At 53.2% G+C, this 24,011-nt stretch overlaps 1 protein-coding gene across 6 annotated transcripts in view; it reads left to right on the top strand.

Annotated features, from left to right (window-relative positions):
- Positions 1-22,650, top strand: part of Pemt (phosphatidylethanolamine N-methyltransferase) — a 94,489-nt gene extending 71,839 nt beyond the window's left edge. For all 6 annotated transcript variants that reach the window (XM_028856513.2, XM_028856512.2, XM_028856510.2 and 3 more), the window contains 5 exons: positions 6,241-6,356; positions 15,934-16,079; positions 19,170-19,281; positions 21,976-22,050; positions 22,389-22,650. In XM_028856513.2, the coding sequence (XP_028712346.1) occupies positions 6,241-6,356; positions 15,934-16,079; positions 19,170-19,281; positions 21,976-22,050; positions 22,389-22,446 (507 nt within the window). In that variant the 3' untranslated portion in view covers positions 22,447-22,650. The remainder of the gene's footprint in view (positions 1-6,240; positions 6,357-15,933; positions 16,080-19,169; positions 19,282-21,975; positions 22,051-22,388) is intronic.
- Positions 22,651-24,011: the final 1,361 nt, after the last annotated feature.

Here is a 24,011-nt window from a genome sequence, read left to right as displayed (position 1 = left end):
TCCAGAAAATAATCTAGTCCCCCAAAGCAGCTCTGCTGCCTTTGTAGCTCTCTCTGGATTGGAAGAGCCCGCCTGCTCTCATTAGTCAATTCCACTGTGTCCAGTGGCTCCCTGCGGGAGAAGCTCATGCTGGCGTTTTCAGTAATGAGGCACGTTTGGCTTTAATCACACCCATGGCATAAAAACAAGAGCACCATTGCTATGCTTTTCAAAGCACCTTACTTTCTAACAGTTACTGACCTATAACAGCCCCCAAGTAAATGTTGGGTGTGTGGGTAGAATGATGCATGAATATGAATGGATGGATGGGTAGGTGGGTAGCTGGATGCATGGGGGCGTAAATGCACAGTTGGTTAGATAAATGGGTGGGTGGGTGGGTAGATAGAGAATGGATGGATAGAAGGGTGGGTATGGATGTACTGACAGGTGAATGGGCAGGATCTGTATCAGTAGATGAACAGATGAGTGAATGGATGGGTGTTGTGGGAGAGTATTTCCCATAGCCTTCTTGAGCTGGAGACTGACTCTGTGCTTTAGGTTATGAGCACTAAAAGTACACTCACAGGATATCCTGCAGACCCTGACCTTCTTTGGTCCCACCCCTGACAGAGTTGTCAGCATTCCTGGAAAAGGGCCCTAGAAGACACGACTCTTTGTGACAATAGAGTAAATAGAAACATCTCCAAGCACTTGCCTGGTCCTGAGCTAACTAAGCATGTTTATAGATCTGGAACCCTCAGTAACTATTGTAGATAGAGTTATTTCAACAAGCTCACCTCATTTGGAAAGACTGACTTTATGGGCCAGGCATGGGGCTCACACCTTTAATCCCAGCATGGAAGCAGAGACAGGTGGATCTCTGTGAGTTTGAGGCCAGCCTGGTCTACAGAGTGAGTTCCAGGACAGCCAGGGCTACATAGTGAGACCCTGTCTCAAAAAACAAAAGACAAAGCAAACCAACAAAAGACGGACTCCGTGATCTGAACAGGCTGCAAACCCACAGCATAACCAGGCTTTACTTGCTTGCACTGGAGCCTCCTGGGGCCTTTTCTTACACCCCACAATCCTAGGGTCTGTGTGGCAGGGACAGGTGACCACGGGAGTCTGAAAGCTCCTGGCTCTGACATCATGGCTTTGGACCCCACAGGAGCCTCCAAAGATAGTCTTCTTTCCTGTGGACACTGACCAGGTCTATGGATTGCGCGGGGTCTGACGACAGGCGGTTTACAAAATGAGGGTTTGGGGAGTGGGAGGTCACCGTAAGCCTGCTGGAGGCTGTGTGAGCTTCCGCCATACATGAGCAGCAGGGAAGACGCTGGCCACATAGAGTGGCTGCTACAGTGATCTCATCATAGAGATTTTTCATCCCAGACTGGGAGCCAGAGTGTTAATATGAGAACTCAGAATGTTTAATTGTTGGATAAAATATGTTTAGTGCTTTGAATTTGACCAAAACTCATCATGGACTACTGGTTAAGACCCCTGTCTGAGGCCAGTGGTGTAGTGCCTAGTGAACCAAGAACAGAACGCTAGAAACTTCCAGTGAGGATCATCCCTTCTGGCTAGATTGGCAGGTGTGTGGCCTTCTAGGGAGAGGCACACACATGTGCTACTGATATGGCCAGGATGGCATCGTTGCTATGGCCAGAACACCTTCCCAACCTGAGTGGGTCCTGGAAGAAAGAGAGCGAGGTCCCTGCTCAGGTAGCTCTAGACCCAGGGAAGATACAGCATTCATACTCCGTGGGAGAGACACTTGTGCCAGAATGTTCCTGTCCATCACCTGGTCTGACTCTCCCACCACACAAGGAGGTCGCTGACTCAGCGTGGTAGCAGGCTGGTGACAATCACATCCATGGGCCTCTCTCTGGTGCATGATCTCATGAGTGCTCATGGGTTGCTTCTAAACTGTCGCAGGATTTAATATGTCAGCAGCTTTCACTGAAGCCCTGGCATCTTTTCTTGCCTCTTGGATGAAGTGTGTAGTTCAGCATCCAGAAAAAGGACAGCAGAACAGTCACCCTGGGATCTGGGAGTCTTCACAGGCTACGATTTGATTGGCTCAAATAACAGCTTTTGAATCCAAGTGATGGGGTTATTCATAGGACTTGCTGGCTGCTTTCCCCCTTTTCTATGAGGCCTTTGGTGCCATTTTGTTCAAAAAGTACATTCCTCACTTACTGTCACAGGCTAAGTGACAGGTGGAGTTGGCAATGTGAGGGAGGCCCAGGTGTCACAGTGGTCAAGGGTACCTCCTCTCGTCTCCAGAACACCAAAGGCTGGAAACAGAGCAGAGCTTGGTGTCAGGGACCCAAGGCCTGTCTGGGTTGTTCCAGGCTTAGTTTGCTTGGCTACAGGGTGGCCTCCCTCCTGCTGCATGAGAGTATTCTTGCGGTGTGGGCTTTGCAGGCCTGCCATGTACCCTTGGATGTTTAGGGGTGCATACTGAAGGCCTCATTGAGCCAGGAGAAAAGACCTGCCTTCAGGGGATGAGGGAGGGCCTGCAGGGTCCATGTCATTGGCAACCGGCCTCACTCTCTCATCTGACCATAGAGGTCAGGTCCAGCAAAGATGCGATTTCTAAGAACTTCCTAGAGTACATTGTCCATACAGTGAAGCATGCATACTCGAAATGCACAGCTGTCTCATTCCTGACAGATGTCCCCACAGCTCACATCAACAGTAGAACCCTTCCATTCCCTTTTGGCTTCTTCCTAGGCCATTCCCAATGCCTTGTTCACTGGTTCCATTCACCCAATGTTGGGATTCCTCCCCTTCTTCCTTCTTTCCCTCCCTCTCTCAAGGAAGTCCCCCCAGCTGTGACTCTCCATTCCACGACCTCTGTGTGATGCAGGTTATGGGAGGGTCCCTTAGGGATAGAGATGTTATTGTGCGATCCCACATGTCCTGAGACTTTATATCTGAGAATATTACCAACTGGGAGAAGAAATATCAGTGAACCAGAGATGGGTAATCCAGTGACCACAAGTGTGTTGGCTAATTCTATGTCAACTTGACACAGGTTACAGTTATCTTAGAGAGAACCTCAGTTGAGAAAATGCTCCCATAAGATCTGGCTTGGGAGATTTTCTTATTAGTGATTAGTCCATTATGGGTTTGGCCACCCTGAATTGATAGTCCTGGGTTCCATAAGAAAGCAAGCTTAGCAAGCACTCATGATCAAGCCACTAAGCAGCACCCCTCCATGGCCTCTGCATCAGCTCCTGCCTCCAGGTCCCTGCCCTGCTTGAGTTCCTTCCCTTGCTACTTTGGGTGACAAACTGTTACATGGAACTGTGAGTAAAATAAATCCTTTCCTCCCCAAGTTGGTCATGGTGTTTCATCACAGCAATAGTGACAACAAGCAAATGTGCTGATTAGGTGTTTGGATAGAAAGGATTCTAGGCTGGGGCCTAAGGGGAAGTCTCCAAGGCCCCAGTCTCTGTCTCCGCACCTGTGGATGGGAATTTCCCATGCATTTGCCTTGTTTTGAGACCAAGAAGAACAGTGACTCCACAGCAACTGATGCTTTATAGTAGTGTCACTGACAACAGTAGCACTAACTAGGGTTGCCAACCCCACCACCCATGCCAAAGTTCCCTGGGCTGAGCCCACCCTTCCCCTCCTCATTCGATCCCAGCAATTGCACTTGGGTGTATGGCCAGAAGAGAGGATAACACATGCCCATAAAAAGCCCTAGACGTGAGTGCTCACTGCCAGCATTATTCAAAAAAGCCAAAATGACAATTCCCTGATGTCCACCACCTTGTGACTGGACAGGGTAATGTTGCTTCAAGGACTCGAATCCATATACCCTTCGCACAAATTGCAGGAAGCCACCCACAAAGGCTGTGGGTCTATGTGAAATGTTGGCATGGCAAATTGTTGGAGATGGAGAGCGGACTGGTGGGTACCAGGGGTGGGGAAGAAAAATGGGGTGGGTGGGTACTGATGGGTATAGGCTTTTCTGTGGGGTGATGGAAAGGTCCAAAGAAAGAAGTTGTAGCACTAAAAAAAAAACCCTTTTGAGTTTCAGTCCAAACACAAACACATGGAGTGGTCCCAAAGAGTCTGCTGAAGTGGCTTTAGGCCATAGGCATTTGGATCCCTGCCCCCGCCCCCCAAGGCCCTCCATCCTTCTTCCTCCTAAGAGAGATCTCAGCATCCCAGGGGGTTGAGGTGAGGGGTACCTTCCAGAAAGGTCTAAGGGCTGTTTGCCTTCCAAGAGACCTCGAGAGTGCACCAAAAATGACGAAGGAGAAGGCCTGGGAGAGCCTCTCCTGCCCTTATGTGGGCTCCAGGACAGCATCTCCGGGGATGCTAGAGATGGAGAATCAGCGGCCCGACGCCCATTAGTTCATCAGTAGTACCTGGAGCTGGTGAGCACCTCCCCACCAGTTAGCTCCCCAAATGGCAGGCCAGTTTGGGGAGTCAGCTGGGCAGCAGACAGTGACTGCGGGCCAGGATGGTGATAGATGTAGTGACAGTCCCTAGTGTCCTGTGCCCCAGAATGGTGGGAATGAAACTGCAGCGCTACGAGAAATAGCCCAGTCTCTCCAGCAAATAAAAATCACTGGCAGTGTCAGCAATGTGGGGGGCTTTGGGACCCCCCCAATGGATATACACTGCCTATGGTGGGGGTCTGGTCAGGGTGAGCCATAGTAAATTGAAAACATCAAATACCATAAATAAAAAACTTATCTGGGGGCTTGTAAGTTGGCTCAGCAAGTTAAGGGACTTGCTGCCAAGCCTGATGACCTGAATTCAGTCCCTAGAGGCAGCATGGTAGAAGGAATGGACAATTGTCCTCTGACTTCCACATCTCTTACGCGGTACTTGTGCGTGCATGCCTGCCTGCCTCTGTGTGTGTGTGTGTGTGTGTGTGTGTGTGTGTGTGTCTGTGTGTCTGTGTGTCTGTGTGTCTGTGTGTGTGTGCGTGTACATGTTTCCATACTTATATGCAAACATAGTAGGAAATATAAAAACAGACAAACCCCACTGAATGTATTTAAAACATCTAAATGAGTTTCCCCGCTCAGCCGCTCTTGCTGTAATCTATTTTATGATAAACTGTTGACTAGCTCATGTCATTTATTGACTACATGTCCCCCCCACAAAAAAAAATTCTGCCTGCATAGCCCACTGTAGAGGAGCAGTCAGTTCTCTCATGGCTGATGGGGCTGCACCCTGACACTGCTCAGTGCTGTGAGGGGATCAGATCACACGTCACAGGCTGGGAAGAACTGAATGCAAATTTTGAGTGTGGCTTCCACCCAAAACAAGACTTTTGCACCGTTCTAAAACTGAAAAATTCCAAGTTGAGTTGAGGGCCATCCACGCACACATACACGGACACAGGGATACACGGACACACACATGCACATACATGTGCATGGACACATGGACATGCTCATGTGCACACACAAACATACATGTGCACACACATACATATTCATGTTCAGGACTCGGAGGGGGATAGCTCGCTTTCATAATTAGGCGATCAGAGTGTATGTTTGTCCTTTGGCATCCTCTCCACCCTCCCTCCCTTCTCTGCATCAGCAGAGAGTTCATCTGAGCACCTGGGTCAGGCTCAATGCACCAGGAGCCCAGAGGGGCACCCTAGCAACCCGGATGTGGATGTGTGTAGAGAACTCAGGGGTGGGGTCTGCAGAGAGGTGAGAGAGCTGCCTCCTTTCTTCTTCTGACTGGCTACTTAACATTGAGAGTAGAGATGTGACTAGTTGGATTCTAAGACTAAAAATGATGCATGTGCAGTCTGTACCTTTGGGAGAGGCCAGACTGAGCACAGTGGGGTGAAGGCCTGCCTTTCCTTTGTCTTGCCCCTTGAAACAATCCTGTGAGAGTTCCTGATGGTGACAGGAAGAGGCTTGGGGCCACCATCATTGAGGCTTCTTTGTTGGTGGTATCTTGTCTCTTTCTGACAATAGGAGCCCTTGGAACTGCATGAGATGGGAGACACAGCCCCCAAGACAGCCTGAGAATTGAGTCCCCACATTTAGGCATGACTGCTAGCCTGTTAGCCACCCCGACCTGCCTACACCAAGGGATGGTGGAGAACAGCCCCAAGATGTCGCTGACTCCCAACTGGCCACAGCTGCTGCACCCCTATCGTTCACCTTCCGTGGAACTGGGCCTGGGCACTCAGACCTGCTTCTTCCACCCTTCCTGTACCCCAGCAAACACCTCACCTCTCGCTCTTATTCTCGGCCCTTCATGCAGGTAGCAAGGTGGGAGCAGAGAACTCGCAAGTTGAGCAGGGCCTTCGGGTCCCCCTACCTAGCCTGCTATTTCCTGGGCAGCAGCATCCTGCTTCTGAACGTCCTCCGCTCCCACTGGTAAGCCCTGGGCCACCATGAAGGCTGCCGTCCATGAGAAAGTCATGGTCAGCAGGAGAGGGAGGGCCAGCTGGTCCACCGATGTTTGGGAGTTCTGTGTTGGAATGTCCAGGGAGCACCTGCTCCCAGAGGCCTCAGGCCATTGTCAGCCACCTGGATCTCTGTTGGCAGGGGCATCCTTGGGATTTTGGATATGACATTTCATTGTCCAGTGAAAGGGACAGCTTGAGCAGAGGGACAATACCTGGGGAGATTCTCCTTGCTTATATCCCCATCAAGAAAAATGGCCAGAGCAGTTGATGGTGTAGATGGTAAGGCGAGGGAGCTGAGCCTCTGCATAGATCTCCCTCCCTGGAGTGGGCCTAGCTGAGCTGTGCCATAGGGTCTCAGGCTGTGCAGGAAGACAGTGGAACCCATTGTTCAGATGTGGCTCAAGACTAGTATGGCTACTTCTGAGCCTTGTGTCCGCTTCTCAGGTCCCGTGGATTCATCCCAGGCCGTGTGCATACATAGGCTGGAGGAAGCCTGTGTACTGCTGTAGGCACTAAAGAAGGTGGGGTGGGCAGGACAGCAGCTCATTTCTGACGTGCTCTTGCAGTTTAGAAGCTGAGAGCGCCGAGGCTGGAAAAGTACCCTGTGTGGACCGACCACTGAGGCTTAGATAGGACACGCACACCTGGCCTGTCCATTCCACTTATCCTGGCTTGGCTCTGTAGGTGCAGAAGGCACCTCTGAGGTGGCCATCTAGTCACCCAGTGTCTGGTGTGTGGGAAGCCAGGCAGGGATATGAGTGATGGGCCTAGGTCCCTCATACTCATATTCCCCATAGTGGGACACCCTAACTGCAGACCCTTGGTTTTTTTCCCTTGGTGTGGATCAGGAGTGTGGGATGGGCAAGGGTCCCACTTAGCTTGTCTCTCTGCCAGAAGCTGGTCCATGCCTCCTGTCTCTGAGGGATTGAGCTGCTCAACATCTCCAGGCTGGACAAGTACTACAAATGTCATCATCCTTAGAGGGAGCAGATCCTTTGACACCTATCCTGGGTTGGCACATGAAGAATCTTTTGTAGGGTGGCCTTGTCCATCCCCACAACAGGGTAAAAATGTGGATTAAGGCTGCACATCTGATTTCCCCATGCCACGTGACTGGTCCTCCATTCTGCTCTCTATTCTCCAACCTGATGAAGTTGGTCTGGTCTGGGAATGCTCTCTATGAGCTTGGCCAGTCAGCTATTCCCTTCCTAGGCTTCTTTAGAAATGGGTGCCACTAGGTGCCTGGTAGGAAGGCATCTTTAAGCTCCTCAGACAACCTAGAGAGCCCATGTCCATCCCAACCCTTAAGGGATACTGTCAGAGGTCATTCCCCTGCCCAGGTGCTTTCAACCTAGCAACCTCAAAGATCATTTGAGCTCTTAATCCATCCTGTACAGTTCCAGCCAGCCCTGCCTATCCCCAGTCCAGGTGCTGTGCTAAATGGGCCTTCTTCCCCTCAGCTGTGAGAAGTTCTTCCTGGGTACACCTCTCACTTGGTCCTGTGGGGTTGTAGCCCTCATTCAGTCCTTCTGTGGGTTTTATTCTTAAGTATCTTTGTTAGGATGGGGTCTCCTGACAGAGCAAGATCAACCCGGTCTACGACACAGCTGTGACAAGCCTGGCTGATGCCCGGATTACTCTCTAAAATCTACTCTCTAAAATCTCCCAGTTGTGGGGCTGGAGAGATGGCTCAGAGGTTAAGAGCACTGGCTGCTCTTCCAGAGGTCCTGAGTTCAATTCCCAGCAACCACATGGTGGCTCACAACCATCTGTAGTGAGATCTTGTGCCCTCTTCTGGCCCGCAGGCATACATGTAGACAGAACACTGTATACCTAATAAATAATAAAACTTAAAAAAAAAAAAAAAAAAAAACTTAAAAAAAAAAATCTCCCAGTTGTAGTTAGGTCATCTGGTTGCTCTGGCTCTGCTTGGCTTCTCAAACTTCACTCTGGTTTGTTTTGTTTGTTGTTTGGGGACAGGGACTTACTCTGTAGCCCAGGCTATCTGGAACTTACTTTATAGACCAGGCTGGCCCTGAGTTTGTAGCAATCCTATCTCTCTCAAGTTCTGGGATTACAGGCATGAGCAACATGTCTAGCTTCCTTGCCTCTCTGAGGACTCTTGCGGGGCCAGGGCTTCCTTCCCAGAATGCAGGACCCCTAGGGGAGAAGTGCTGGGGCTCAGAGATGCAGAGCTGGAGGCCAGCAGCCTTCCTTCCCAGCAGGCCCCCGTTCACCCGTGGCTCACCAAGGCCCCTTGTGCTGCTTCCTCTGCAGCTGCGGAGCCTGAGGAACACCCCAGCACCAGCTGGAGAGTTGGAGAGCTCTGGCCCTTGGGAAGTGGGATGCCTGTCAGAAATGCTGTGTGGGCAGACCCCGAGGCTTCTGGGGTCTCCTTCCTGTGTTGGGTCATGGGAGCAGCCTTGGAATGTGTCTGATCTTACTGTCCTAGCCGAACAGTGGTCAAGGTTTAAATGTGACCCACCAGATAAGGACAGTTCAGGGAAGCACTGTACCCCTACCCATTTTCAAGGGTTTAGTTCAGTAACATTAAACAGTTCTGTGTTGGTTTGTTTGTTTTTGGTTGTGGTTTTTTGTTTTTGTTTTTTTGTTTTTTTGTTTTTTCAAGACAGGGTTTCTCTGTGTAGCTTTGGAGCCTATCCTGGAACTGTGCCTTCTGTAGACCAGGCTGGCCTCTGCTTCCCAAGCGCTGGGATTAAAGGCCTGCGCCACCACTACCAGGTTATGTTTTATAACTGTCACCACCATCAGTCATCTCCAGAACCTCTTTATTTTCCAAAGCCGAAACTCTGTACCATTTAAGCACTAGCCCCCTCCCATGGGCTGGCCCTGGTTCCCCTCTCTGCCTCTGTCCTTCATGTCACTTCTCCAGGAACTTTGTGTAGGAGGAATCAGGGCGTGTAACCAGTGTACTGCACTCAGCATAACGACCTCATGCTGGAGCACAGGTCAGAACTTTCTCCTCCACGAGACTTAGTGACGTTCTGCTGTCGGGGTTAATGAAGTTCTGCTCATCCATCCGCCTGTGACACTTTGAGCTCCCTTGAGAAGTACAGCTGTGGGCATGGTGTGCAAGTATCTGAGTTCCTCAGTTCCTTTGGGTGTGTTCTGAGGAGTGACGCTTTGCACCCTAGGGTCACTCTGTTAATGTTTCAGGGACCTGCCACACTGCTCTCTTCAGTGGTTGTTCCACTTTGCATCCCACCAGCAGCTCGGGAGTGCTCCAGGTTTTCTGTACTCCTCCAGCCTGAGCTCCCTGTCTTTTTGACTGTGACTATCATAACAGGAGCAACATCATGCTTCGCCTGTGACAGACAGGAAGGTGTTCCGAGCATCCTTGGCTCAACAGCCTTCTCTAGATCAAAGCCAGCCCGGGGAAGGTCCCTGGTCAGCCTCAGCTCTGCCCCTTAGTGCTGGCGACCCTGAGCAGGTTACCTCTGGGAGCTTTCTCCTCTGTGAAGTGGATTGGTAGCCTCTTCCTGGAGGGTGTTGGTGGGAAAACAGGAGCCAGGCTGGGTTCATAGGCATGCATAGCTGCATGTGAGGAGACTTTATTGGGGCACCAGGGCCAGGAAGGGGGAGCCAGGGAAATGATATCACAGCCCACCTCAGGCCCAGGTAGGACCATGAAGAGAGGACTCAGTGGATGGTACAGTAAGTTGAGCCTGGTGGTACATGCCTGTGGTTCCAGTTACCTGAGAGGTCGAGACAGGAATAGTGATTGAACCAGGAGTTTAAAGCCAGCTTGGGCCACACAGAAAAAAAACTTCCCAGCTGTGCATGACTCCTGCAAGAGTGGGTGGAGGGTGCTTCTGTGTCTGGACTCAACACCTTCTCAAGCACTGGACTCCCAGCAGACAACTGGAAAGACCCTGTCCCTTGGTCCTCTGGCTATATCCCTGCAAGACAAATCTTAAAAGGTCTTATAATTTAAAAAAAAAAAAAAGGAGCTAGATATTGGGGTGAAAGCTGAAAGATCAGAGAAACAGAACAGCCAGCCACGTCCTTACCTCTACAAAATCCTCAGCCTCAAGAGAGTGAGTTCCTGTTTCCTCACGTCTTACATACCTTTCTCTGCCCAGACATCACTTCCTGGGATTAAAGGTGAGTGTGCTTCCCAGTACTGGGATTAAAGGCGTGTGCCACCACTGCCTAGCCTCCATGTCTAATCTAGTGGCTGGCTCTGTCCTCTGATCTCCAGATAAGTTTATTAGGATATACAATATATCACCATATACCCCTTCTAATCTAGTCCCCAGTATCCACGTATCTGACTGTCACCCATATGTAGGTGTATGTTCTGGGTGTATGTTAAAGTACACACAAGCTAATAGCTGGTACGCAGTTTGGTGACACTTGGTGGTCCCAGCCTTGTGCAGCCACCTTCTGGTTCTCAAACTTTCCCCATGACAGCTCTATGCCCATGCAGTGGCTACCACGTCCTGCCAGTCTCTGCAGTTCTGGCCTGCCTTGGTCTCCCGGAGTCAGCCTGGTGCTTGTTACTCTTTATGGTGCGAGGATGGGGCCCAGGCTCCACACTGCTAGGCAGGTGCTGCACTGTCAAGCTACATGCCAACCCTGATTCTGGATGCTCCCTCTGATTGTTGTCCTTGTCACCTGGGATGATATGACCCCAGATGGTGTGTGCCTCACTGAGGCAGCATGGGAGGAGAATACATGTGCCCTTGAGCCAAGTCTGTCTGCCTCTTGCAATGCCAGGACTCCACGGTGGTGGGAGAGTCTCTAGGACTCATGATGTATCAGCTGGCCTGCACTAGCTGGTGGTCTGAGAAGAGACCAGGGCGGATAAGCTAACTTGCTATTTGGAGGTGAAGGCAAAGTCTAGACTCAAGGGAGCGATCAGCAAAGAACTGTTTGTTCTGCCTGGGCTCTGGCTGGCTTCTGGCTGTGCCTTGAGTGAGGAGGGAGCCTACTGGATTGGGAGGCATCCACTGAAACCCCTCCCTCAGCAGCCCCCTGACTGCAGCCAGCCTGAGCTGCAGCCCTCTCCTGGGGCCACAGGCTAAAGAAAGGCCCCTGGGTAGTGTGGATGACCAACGAGACTGGGCACCAGGGAACCGCTGAAGCCATTCTGCCCTGCTCTCTTAGTGGAGGTCCCCGTGCTTGGCTGGAGAAGCAGAAAAGGGGTCTGAGTTGAGTTTCCTGGATCCCAGGAAGGGAGGATGGAGAAGACCGGCCAGAATGGTACCCAAATAGAGCTGAATCCGTCCTCTCAACTGGGGTCCCAACACAGCCTGAAGTTCTGAGTGACAGTGCTATGTGTCACCTTTCACATGGTGAGGCTGAGGACCTGCTTGTTCACAGGACAGGAGAGGCAGATCCAGCTGGTGGCTGCCTTATCCCATACTGCTGCCTCCTCCCGTGTAATGAGTCCCCCTGGATGCTGCTGGGCTCAGGGAAACCTTGGGAGGATGCTTTGGTTAGTGTGGTGTGGTAGCCATGAACTCAGGGCCTTGCTATGGGGAATAATGTGATGAGCATTTGATTTACAGTGCTCTGTATTAGGAAAATAAGCCCACCAGATGCCTTGTTCCCTGGTCTTACTTGGCTTGGCTGGACTGTGAAGAGCAGCTGAAGAGAAGCCTGAGGAGAGTTGAGGCCACCCTATGCATGGCTGTTTGCAAACAGCAGCCCACTAGTGAAGCCATAGAAACACGGGAACAGGTGACAGCCTCTCTGGAGCTGCGCACACCTTAAGTGGTCTGGTGTGAGGAGCAGAGAGCAGGCAGCCTCCAGTCTCGCTGCTGATGAAGGTTTAATCCTATTAAAAACAACAACAACAACAATAAGACAGAACTCAAGGGGCTGGAGAGATGGCTCACTGGTTATGAGCACTTGTTGTTCTTCTAGAGGATGAGGGTTCAAATCTCAGCACCCACATGGTGATTCACAACCATCTGTAACTCCAGTTCGAGGGGGTATGACTTCTGGCTTTCACAGGAACCAGACATACAAGTAGTACACAGACATATACATGCAGGCAAAACACCCATATATATAAAATAAAATAAAGTTTACATAAAAATAGAACGCAAACCCAAACCCCAGAATTTCATCACTGATACCCAGAACAGAGTAGCTCTGAAGGAAAATTGCTCCTGCTACCCCACTCTGCTCTGGAGTATGGTTACAGAGCACTTGCTTCCAGTTAATTCTCCCTGTGGACTGGACTGTGCTTCCATGACATATGAAAACATTTAACCAGCCACCTAATTGGGCATCAATTCTAGTGTACCTCCATGTGTGGGCCACTAGGCTAGAATGAAACCCACACAGACACACCACACACACACACACACACACACACACACACACACGCACGCACGCACGCACGCACGCACGCACGCACGCACGCACGAACACACATGCACACACCATCTCAGCAGGTGTGCACCTGGGATGCACTTTGCCTCTCTGCCTACTCCTAGCCCAACCACTGGAGGAAAGTCCACCAGTGATGCAGACAGAGCCGGGCTGGACCATCCTTGGGCACAGGGGCACTGAGTCTTTGATCTCTGGGCTCCAGACAAGGTCTGCAATCTCCTTCCTTCCCAGCTGGACCAGCAATCACTGGTAGAGAGTGTTTCCAGCAGTCTCCCTCCACAGGGACCCCCAGTCTTTGGCCCTCTGCTCTGCCCAGCGTGTGCACGTGAAATTGTGTAGCCCCTTCCAAACACCTCTGTGCTGCACTTTTTCTTTCCTGAGCCTCAGGCGTCTAGCCCTGGCCATTATTCCTCATTCTGGAATAGTCTTTCTGTAACACCCCACCATGTGAATTCTTCCTGCAGATCTCAGCTGAAGCATGAGGTCCTCACTCAATACCCACATTATCACCTCTGCTAGCACAGTGCCCCACATGCTCTGCATTTTCCCAGAGTTGGTCATGGGGTTAGCCTCAGATTGCTCCTGTCCTTCCGCTCTCTGCAGTCTGAGCTGTGAACTGCTCCGTGGATGCTGCCCTTCAGCAGCAGTGTCTTAAAGAAGACCGATACTAGGTTCCAAGTCTGTTCGAAGCATCCTTCCCCTTTTCTGCCAGGAGTTTGCAGCTCTTATGTGGCACTGATGATGTCCCTGAGAACTCAAGACAGATGGCTTAGGGCTGGCCAGAAAGAGCCCCACAGGCTCTCTGTCCTCCGTTCAGGTAGATGGAGTCCAGAGGCTACTAGGCAGTTGGAGTCGCTCAGCCTACTGAAGAGTCAACCTTCTCTGTGCTGTGGGCCTTATGCAGTGTGGCCCAGCAGGTATCTGCAGGTAGCCCGCATAGCTCAGCCTGAAGGCCTGGTTGTATGTCTCTCCCACTGCACATACATTCGGGGGAGAGCAGGAAGGGTATGAGACTGGGAGTCTAATTCTCCATGGCCTCAGCAGCAGGAGCTGCAGGGTGGAGTTCCTGTGCTGTCCAGAGTGGGCTGTCGGTGCGGCTACCTCTCACAACAGAGTGTGAGTGATGCTTCCTAGCTCCATGGCAGCTATAATTGCAAATCTCAGCAGCTCAGCCTGGAGCTGCAGGAGAATCCTGAGCCAGGGCAGCTGAACTGATGGCTGAGTTTGCCCTGACATTATCCATTGTTGGTCACAGGTCACCTGTGGGTTTGCCCTGACATCATACATTGCTGGTGGCAGGTCACCTTCCAGCCTCTGTCATGGTGTTTGTTTCGGGCCCATGTCCTCCCTTCCTTTTTTTTTTTTTTTTTTTTTTTTTTTTTTTTTTTTTTTTTTTTTTTTTTTTTTTTTTTTTTTGTTTTTCGAGACAGGGTTTCTCTGTGTAGCTTTGCACCTTTCCTGGAACTCCCTTTGTAGACCAGGCTGGCCTCGAACTCACAGAGATCCGCCTGCCTCTGCCTCCCAAGTGCTGGGATTAAAGGTGTGCACCACCACCACCACCACCACCACCACCACCACTGCCCGGCTCCTCCCTTCTTTCTTATCTGCCTCCTGGCCTGTGCTGAACACCAGATTTAGGAAGAATTCCAACGAGGCTAGGTTTAGTGTGTTCCAGGAACAGTATACAGGAACCACCTTCTCCAGCGAGTGAATGATGTGTTTTGCTGAAAGACAAACAAGCTTCTGGGTGATGGTGGATGGATAAGCAGGTAGCTGGGTCTCTAGTGACTAGGTTAATGAATGGAAGGAGAAGGATGGACGGATGTATTGATGGGTATGTGTATGGATTGAGGAAGGGATGAATGGATGGATGAGTAGGTGGGTAGCGGGTGGGTGGATGGATAGATGGACAGACGACCAGATGGGTGGGTGGATCAGTGGGTTGGGGGAACCTGTAGAGAGAAGTATATGTAGTTGTGTGTGAACAACAAATCTCCATGTCTCCTCTGAGCACTGTGATTGTGGACAGAATGGAAATGTGTCTGTACAGGAGTGCTTGCCTTACACGTCCTTCTTTTGAACACTTGCATATTCATCACCTTCCTTGTGTCAGTCCCATACTCCTCTTGGGGAGGCCCAGACCCGTCACTGACCTGCTTCCCTAAACACTGCACCCTCTCCTGTGCCAAGTGCCACAGAGAACCTGACCCTCCAAGGCCACCGCACTGCCATTGTTCACATGAGCCCCTCTGCTCAGACTCCGCCTTTGAGTAGGGCTGCAGTCACTTGGCCACAAAGCCTAGTTGAGGGGAGGACATAAGTCCTCTCCTAGTTGATGGGACTTAAAACTTAGGCCAGTTGCCCAGGTGTGGCTTGGCCTAGTCAGGGGCTATGGCAAGCAGATCAGTACTATGGGCACAGCCAGACCCGGGCCTGGATGTGCAAGGAGAATGGTGCCCATCACCACACGTAGCACATGCCAAGCTCAGGCCCCAGGTCTGGGCTTGCTGTGTACCCTGTACTGGAAGCCATTCTATGAGCTTGCTTCTCCTTCATAGTACAAGTTGACACGCCGGAATGTGCAAACTGCTGGCCCTTGGACTAAACCCTGCTAACGTGCATAAAGCCATGGCTTTTATGAGTGACCTATTTATAAAATTTAGGATATTTTGCATATATGCCAGAATTTATGACTTCTCATTGAAAAGATAAAACAAACAAAAACAAACCAACAAAACTCCGGCCAGCCTGGGCCTTTGGTCTTGTCTGGTCCTCAGGACACTGAAGACTGGATAATTAGTTCATGTAGGAGCCTGGGCCCTACCTGTAGTGTTTCTGTGGTTGTTGATTTTTTTTTTCTTCCAGACAGGGTTTCTCTGTGTAGCTTTTGGTGCCTTTCCTAGATCTCGCTCTGTAGACCAGGCTGGCTTGAACTCACAGAGATCCTCCTGCCTCTGCCTCCCAAGTGCTGGGATTAAAGGTGTGCGCCACCAATGCCCAGCCTCTGTGGTTGTTGAACATGTAACTCCAGGATGGTTGGCAGCAGGAGCCTGGGCCCTGCCTGCAGTGCCTCTGTGGTTATTGAGCGTGTGACCCCAGGGTTGACAACTCTGAGAAAGGCAGCACACCTACCATACCATGTTATGACATGCTGTCTCTCCTTGTCCTCTGTTCCACAGCTTCACACAGGCCATGAAGAGCCAGCCCAAGATGGAGGGCCTGGATAACCACGCCACCTACTTCCTGGGCCTCGCACTCCTGGGTGGGGGCATCGTATTTGTGCTGTCCAGTTTCTTTGCACTGGGGTTCACTGGGACCTTTCTAGGTAAGCCCCTGAGGTAGGGGGTGTCTCTGGGCAGATACACTGGGGTGCAAGGAGGAGCAGAGTCCAGTGATTGTCATCTGCTATCTCTGATGTGCCTTGAGAAGCCACTGGGGGACCCAGCCTGTCATGGCTAGGACAGGTTCAGTTTTGCTAGCTCATCAGACTCCAGGGCACCAAACTGTTTCCTGGGAGACAAGAAAGACCCTAGCCCTGGTTGTGGGCCCCAGAGTGCTCTCCTGGGCTCAGCTCCCCTTGAAGCTCAGCTCTTGTTTGCATGGAAGGGTGAGGTAGTAGGGTACCTGGGTGCATAGGGTGTGCAGAGTACCATTGGGACTGGGGTGAGGACAGACAGGGCTGAGACCCTCCACCACGTGACCACTCTGGGGTTTACTGAGCACACTTGGCTACCAGGTGGTGGGATCTTGGCTATGGTAGGTACAGGCAAAACTTGTACAGGTCTAGGGTGGGGTGAAGGGTAGAGAGATGTGGTCTCTTCTCCATCCTCCACTCCCTGGGGCCCTGGTACTTTCGGCCTGGGAACCCAAAGTGGTCTGGTCTGGCCAGAAACCTCAACTCATGACAACAGTGACTTCCATCATCTTGAAAGCAAGAGAGGGCAAGCTCAAGAGAGACTTCCACAGAAGAGCCTGAGGGTAAGGGGCCTTCAGAACATTGATGGGGGAAGGTAGAGGCCCCGTCTACAACGGTGCCCGTTCCAGCTCCCAGGATGTCCCTGGGGCTAGCACAGCTACAGAAGAGAGCTGGCTCTGCACAGGACCATCAAATTCGGCCCCTCCTGGCTTCTGATCATGCAAAAACCAGACCAGTCTCTGACCTTAACCTCCCCCAGGGCCCTGGTGGTCTTCAAAGCACTACTCTCACCTAGCCTCCCGGACAGACATATTGGCCTGGGCTCAGCCTGGGCCAGGCTGCTCAGCAGCAGACTTGGAGCTGTGAAGTGTGTGCTCAGGAGTGACAGTGTCGTGAGGAACCAAGAAGCATATGAACTAGACACCCTGGTGACACCCTGGTGACACCCTGGTGCTGTCACTGGTGGCTCGGTGCTTGCTGCTCAGGCAGGAGCTGCTGGGAGTCATCCTGAGAGAGTGAGACCGGCCTGGGGAGAGGAGAGGCAGAGTGCGAGCTGGCAGAGGGCAGGTCAGAGTGGGGGCTGCAGGCAGTGATGCTGGAGAGCTGTGCCAGTCGGGACAGGGTTAGGGAGCAGATGGAGACCCCAAGACTGCCTGGAGGACTGAACCTTCCCAAGGAGGTAGGAGCCGTTGAAAGGATCTCAGCAACAAAGAGTTGGGGATGGGGATGGTGGGGCCAGGACCAGAGGAGGGAGCCGAGTGTAGAAAGTGGTCCTCCTCACAGAGATAGGGAGCAGGGAGCCGCAGGAGGGTCTCCCTAGGACTTGTGGGTAGAAAAAGGGCTGTGGCCACCTAAGAAAGAAACAAGGTACTGTTAAGTCCTGGAAGACAGGTGAGCAGGGTGGGGTGCGGAGGGGAGGGGAGGGCTACAGGCAGTAGGGGTGGAGAGCCAGGGACGGAGCTGGTGGAGGTACCCGGGTGTTGGAGGACAGGCTGGGGCACCCACCGAGGATGGTCAGGGCCAGATGGGGAAATTTAGCAGGAGAGTGAGTCAGAGGGGTGCAGGTGGATCTGGATCTGCCATGGCTTTGGTAGAATGGCCTAGAAAGCAGAGGGCCCTGCAAGCTTTGGAAGTAGAGCAGAATGGCCGCTCCTCTCCTGTGACTCAGCCTGAAGCAGGTTTCTGTGCCACCCACCGTCAGGCCCCACTGCCCCGCTTCCTGCTTCCTCCCAGTGGTCCCCAGGCATCCTCTTGGACTCTTGTACCTTTTGTCCCCGACAATGACAGCACCATTTCTGCCAGGCCCCTCCTGCAGGGGCTCCCCTTGTTGAGCTGGCTGCCCTACTTTCTGCCTGGGATGGAGCTGCATTGTCTTTCTGCTCTAATGGGGAGCAGAGGAGAGGCTGCTGGGAAGGGCTGCCCCGGCCCAAGGGAGACACTCACCAGGTAGAGACCCGGGCCAGATGCTTTGTTCTGTGAGAGTGGCCTGGTTAGGTGGCTGGATGACTGGCCATCTGGTGGTCTCTCCCCCCGCCCCATGTCAGCTCCCCTGAGCTGACCCCCAGAGTGACAGGAGGCATGTGGTGGGCAGGCTGGAGCCTCAGCTAATCTGCCCCAGTTTGTTGCTGTGATGAGCACCATGAACAAAAGTAACCTGGGAAGGAAGGGTGTGGTTGGCTTACATGTTACAGTCCATCGCTGATGGAAGCCAAGGCTGGAAATTAAGGCAGGAACTAAGTAGAGACAATGGGAGAATGCTGCTTACTGGCTTGCTCTCCATGGCTTGCTCAGCTACCTTTTTTTTTTTTTTTTTTTTTTTTTAAATACAACCCAGGACCACCTGCCCAGGGATGGCACCACCCACACTGAGCTGGGCCTTGGCCCTCCCATATAAAGCATTCATCAAGAAAATGCCCCCACAGTCAGGCCCACAAGCCAATCTCATGGAGACAGTTTCTTAGTTAAGGGTCCCTCCTCCCAGGGGACTCTAGGCCGTGTCAAGGTAACAAAGCTCATCAGCACACACCCTAGCATCTGGCCACCCCAAGAGGAAGAATGAGGCTTAGGGGGAAGGGGGCAGCCAGGGTAGGAGGAGGGAAGAGCCGGGCAGATAAGGGAGGACCAGTGGGAAGGGCTTCTGAAGGAGGGAGGAAGGCCCTGGGATGGAGATCTGCACTGACAGGACAGGGCTTCTCAAGAGAGGGACAGGCAGACACAGAGGCAGGCACCTGGTGGGGAGAAGGGGGAGACCAGTGGCTGGGGCTCTGAAGAGGGCCGAGCTGGGAGGCTCAGTGCCCGGCTCACTCGTGGAGCTGGTGGGAAGGCTCTGATCCTTAGCTGTGGGTGTGGATCCCACCACTAACTGGAGCTTCCTGGGGCACAGGACCCCACCTCTCCTGCAGATCTTCCAAGGCTCAATGGGGATTTCCTTCAGTAATAGTGTGGCCAGGGATATAGATGGCTAAGTGACCCTCACATCCAACCCCGTCTCATCCACAGGTGACTACTTTGGGATCCTCAAAGAAGCCAGAGTGACCACATTTCCCTTCAATGTGCTAGACAACCCCATGTACTGGGGAAGCACAGCCAACTACCTGGGCTGGGCACTTATGTGAGTACTTGGTACCCTCAGGACCCTTGGTGTCCAGACCCAAGCCAACCCCTCTTCTGTCCTCTCATCCTGCCGCCTCCTGATCTCCCAGAACACACACTTCCTCTCCCATGCTACATACGTGTCGTCCCTTCTGACTGGAACCTGCCCGCCTCCATCCTAGACCATCCTTCCAAACCCAGCTGATGGGGACCCCTCCTCCAGAAAGTCCTTCCTGCCTCCTCTAGGCTTCTAGTGCCCCGAGCTGGGAGTCAGCGACCAACGGCCTGTCTCCTCGCTTATGGCAGAGCCGCACACATGTCCCTCTATATCACCGGTAGTGCCCAGTGCCCAAGAGTGAAGGTCACACTCCAAGCTCGGGGTGGCCAGGTCAGGGTTCTGTGACATGTGACAGCTGCCTCCAGAGAGTATTGATGTGCACTGCTAAGAAGAGGTCAGCATACTGGGGATGGAGCCTTCGTCGGAGGGCTGAGTAGAGATCCACCATTACATCATCACGGTGGCCAGTGGCAGCAGACACTGACCCAGCAGGCCTGTCTCACTCGCACATAGGAATCCCTAGCAGACGGGCAAGGGATTTGTTTCCAGGTGCCGAAGACTGACACAGGCCCCGGGCCTCGCTTTCTCCAGTCCTCCAGCTCCCCACCCCTACAACAAGGAGTGGGTACCCTGGGCTCCGCTCAGTGGGACCATCTGTCAGTGGGACTACCTTGTCTACCATGGGTTGTTAGGAGGCCAAGCTGGACCACTGTGGCAGTAAGTGGCCAGGTGTTCCTGGAGATGGGGGTGTCAGGGAACCAGCAGACAGGACTGGCCATGCCCATATCCCCACCTCCTAGCAGGTCTTGGGACTTGATTTACCATGGGCCTGGTGCTGCTAGCTGAGGCAGGAGGGGGGGTGTCTGTTCACAGTACCTAACCCCTGCTGGAGAGCTGGCCTCCCAGAACCCTTGGGAGCACTGTCACCCACCCCAGTGTCTTGGGTCAAGGCAGGGCAAGTTCTTCCAGGGTCTCCCACAAGCCTTTGGCTGGGGTCGTATCAGTGATTGTTGTAGGGAATTGAAGACTTGCTTCATTTAGGAATCATGACAGAAGATCAAGGGCAGTGAGTCCATCCTTTCCCATGACAGGTGGGGAAACTGAGGCAGAGATGGCCTTGGTGCTTAAGTTCCTGGCTCCAAAGCATGTCCCTTGAGCTATACTTGCTTTTTGTGTGGTAGTGAACTGTGGGGCCGTGCTCACCGCCAGCTTCGTGTTGAGGGCTCTCAATGCACCAACCCAAGGTTTCATTCATTAGCCATCTTCCAAGGGCTTCCCTGACCCATAAACCTCATGTGGCCAGAACCACAGCTGACCCCTGGCTAGGGACAAAGTACTTATTTAGTCAGGAGGGAGGGGGAAATATCATGCCCATGGTCAGGCCAGGACACCCACATCAAGAGCTGTCCCAAGTTCCAAGTTGAAAGGGACAGCAAGGACAGAGTCCCAGTTAGAACCCAGCTGAGCTCTGTGGGGAGACACAGTTGGGATCTGAAAGAGTTGAGGGGTTCAGTCCAGGGCCCGGGGCAGTGGCAGAGGTGGTGGCCAGAGTGTGAGAGCAGATGAGCCCTACAGATGTTCTGTACTGTCCAGTGGAGGGGTCCTGTGTCCCTGCCCTCCCAGATGGGCACACGGGCAGACCGGTGAGTGCCAGGTCCAAGTGGGCATTAGGGAGTGAACAGGGCAGAGGGCGCTGTAGGGCACACACACTCATGTGCCCTCTGCCCTTGGGTGTCTAGATGGGGGGCAGTCAAGGAGAGCAGATTCTCCCTGTAAGCTGAGGTCTGTTCCTGTCCTCTCTGGTTTATTCCCTTCCTGCTGAGGTAGATGAAGTAGCCCAGGCCCTGCAGGAGCCAGAGGTTACCATAGAAATAGCCTGGGGGCCGCTTGGCAGCAGCTATTTCTGGAAACCCGAGGCAGACATGCTTGGGCTCCTTCCTGCTGTCACTGACAGGCTGTCTGCATTCATTGGCAGAGTGAGGTCAGAGACTGGTCACCTGCAGAGAGCCATGACAGATATGCCGGGGACATTCTGCCAAGGACTTCTCTCCTCCGGGCTGGAACTGCTGGGGTGCAGGAAGGACAGCTCAGGGGCTGGGGCATGGCAGAGGGGGTAGATGGACCGCAGGGGCAGGTGGGCCTGAGTTCTGTGCTGTGCAAAGCAGGGCCTGTGTTCCTGCCCTTCCCAGACAGACTTAGGGACAGACTGACCAGTGTGAGTGGGCATGGCAGAGGGCCAGTGTGGGACTGCTGGGTCTGAGGGGAAGGTCTTGCTGTGGGCCACCCTGATGGTGACTACTGGCTGCACCTCTCTATGGGCCAGAGGTCAAGTGACAGAACTTGCCCATGAGGCCATGTGCCCATGGCAGCCCTGGGTTGGCTTTTTACAAGTGCCGTATTTTCTAAGAACACTGTCTGGTGGGCAGATCCCTGTCCCTGAGCCTCGATCTCAGCAGGCTAAGAAGCAGGGGCGGCCTGACAAGGTGTCCCTCCTCCCCTCCTGTCTCCCTGAGCCTCTCTAGAAAGTCAGACTTAGGAGGGGCCCCTCCAGGTGCAGCTCATCCCCAGCATCCCAGCATCAGCCAAGGACCGACCGACCCACTGTTTCGGCAGGAGTGTCTCTGTTCTTCCAACTGATGGTCTGTCTGTCTGCAGGCACGCCAGTCCCACAGGCCTGCTGCTAACGGTGCTGGTGGCCCTCGTCTACGTGGTGGCTCTCCTGTATGAGGAGTGAGTAGAGCTATGGTGGAGAGGGAGATGGATGTGATGGCCAAGTTAGACCAAGCCTCTCATTTAGAGCTGCTTCATGGGGCCTGGCGAGCTTCACCGGGCCTGCTGCTGGCCTGGCTCAAGAGGCTGGGGCTGGGGAGGGGACACTTGGTACCTGAGACCTAGGCCAGCAAGCAAGTGGTCCTGGTCCCTCCAGGCCCCTCTTGCACTTTGAAGCCTCTGGGAAAGTTCTGGGACACGTGGGAATGTGGGTCCTATCCTTACTGGTGGGGTAGGTTCTGGCGCTGGGGTGCAGCGGTATCCTGGAACAGCTTACTGGAGCCTTTTCCTGTCCACAGGCCCTTCACTGCTGAGATCTACCAACAGAAAGCCACCAGGCTGCATAAAAGGAGCTAACAGGGCTGTGGGGGATCTGTGGACAGCCGGACTGGCCTCCCGGCTGCCCCGGGCATCAACCGTGCTTGGGGAGAGCAGCACTGGCCACTGCGCCTGGGCCTTGGAAAACAGTCGTGGGGACCCCAGGCATTATGCCATGTGACCACTGAGCCTCCCATCCCCACCATGCCCCGACCCACTAATAAAGGCATTGTGACCTCAGCACCTCTCTGGGCCCCTTTCCATCTGGTCCCAGGGGGAAGACAGGGCATGGGCTCTAGGCTGTAGGAGGACTGGGCAGGGCAAGAAGCATTACATCCCTGGAAGGCTTCTGGCCCAGGCTGGTTTGGCCCTTTCTTTCCAGTGCAGCTTCCTGGTGCTGTCTGGGATTCACAGAGAACTGTTTCTCAAAAGACTTCAGCAATAGGCTGGAGCCACAGCCTTTCCTGGGCAGCGGACACCCTGGGTCACCTGCCATCCATGCCCCAGCACTCACGGGACATGCCCTCGCTGCTGGGAGACCCAGTTCATCCTGAGGGTGGAGGTCTATCAGGTTGACACTGTCATTCCACTAAGATTGCCATCCAAAGGCAGGAGCTAGTGGATAAACTCCCCCCACTCCCCACCCCCCACCCCCCATCCACCCGAGCTGGGTAAAATTCAGCTGGAGAGATGGAAAGTGTGGGCAGAAGTTGACATTGGGCATTAGAGGGGACCAAAGGACAGCCTTCCTCTGCTCCTCCTGGCACTGTATGGCCATTAGCAGCTGGGCCCACCTTGACCCCTAGGATTCCAGGTTCCTGGAGTATGGCTTAGGGGTACCTAAGCTTGCTGGACTTTGGGGTGATTGTCCCAACTCACCAGAGGCCCTCATCCCTTAGTCTCCGTTGCCTTCCTTTGTCAGGGCTCCTCACTGGCCCAGAAAGCCTTGTGAGATTTGGGGAGTCCAAAGGATCAGCCTATGTCCATTCCAGCCCAAGGCTGTGAAGCCTCGGGGGCTCACGGGACAGTATCTAAGTGCTGCCCTCACCTGACATCTTGTTATTGTCACCCAGGACCCTGGCCAAGACAAGTGCCCTGGGCCTACCAGCTCACTGTGCACGGGTCCTCCTGGCTCACATTTCCAGGCCCTCTGAGGAGGCCTGAGCTTCCCCTCCAGGCCCCAGGCCAGAGCACCGGCTGGAGTCTCAGGTTAGGCAGACAAGGATGACACCTTCTGTTAGTGTGGCCTCAGATTCTTGTTGCCCTGTTCCTTGACAGAGTCTAGGGCTGTCATCCTGAGCCCTGCCCTCCCTCATACACATCTGGTGGTGGAAAGAAGGTGCCAAAGCAGCAGCGATCAAGCTTCACCCGTGTCCTCGCTGTAGCTAGTCCCATGCAGATCCCATCCCACAGCCCCGGCAGATGTCGTGCTAAGCCCAGGCCAGAGGAACACTGGTACCGTTGGTACCAAATGGAGCAGAGATGGCTCCGTTGCCAATGCTGGCCCTTATCTGATCCTCCGCACCAAGGGACTCAGCTCTGATGGCTGCTGTCCCCACATGGACCTACTGGCTCGCTTGCCAGACTGTGGGTTTGGGCGGAGG

This window comes from Peromyscus leucopus, chromosome 8b, assembly GCF_004664715.2.
Source record: "Peromyscus leucopus breed LL Stock chromosome 8b, UCI_PerLeu_2.1, whole genome shotgun sequence".
In the NCBI taxonomy this organism is placed as follows: Eukaryota; Metazoa; Chordata; class Mammalia; order Rodentia; family Cricetidae; genus Peromyscus; species Peromyscus leucopus.
This window is presented reverse-complemented; position numbering and strand designations above follow the sequence as displayed.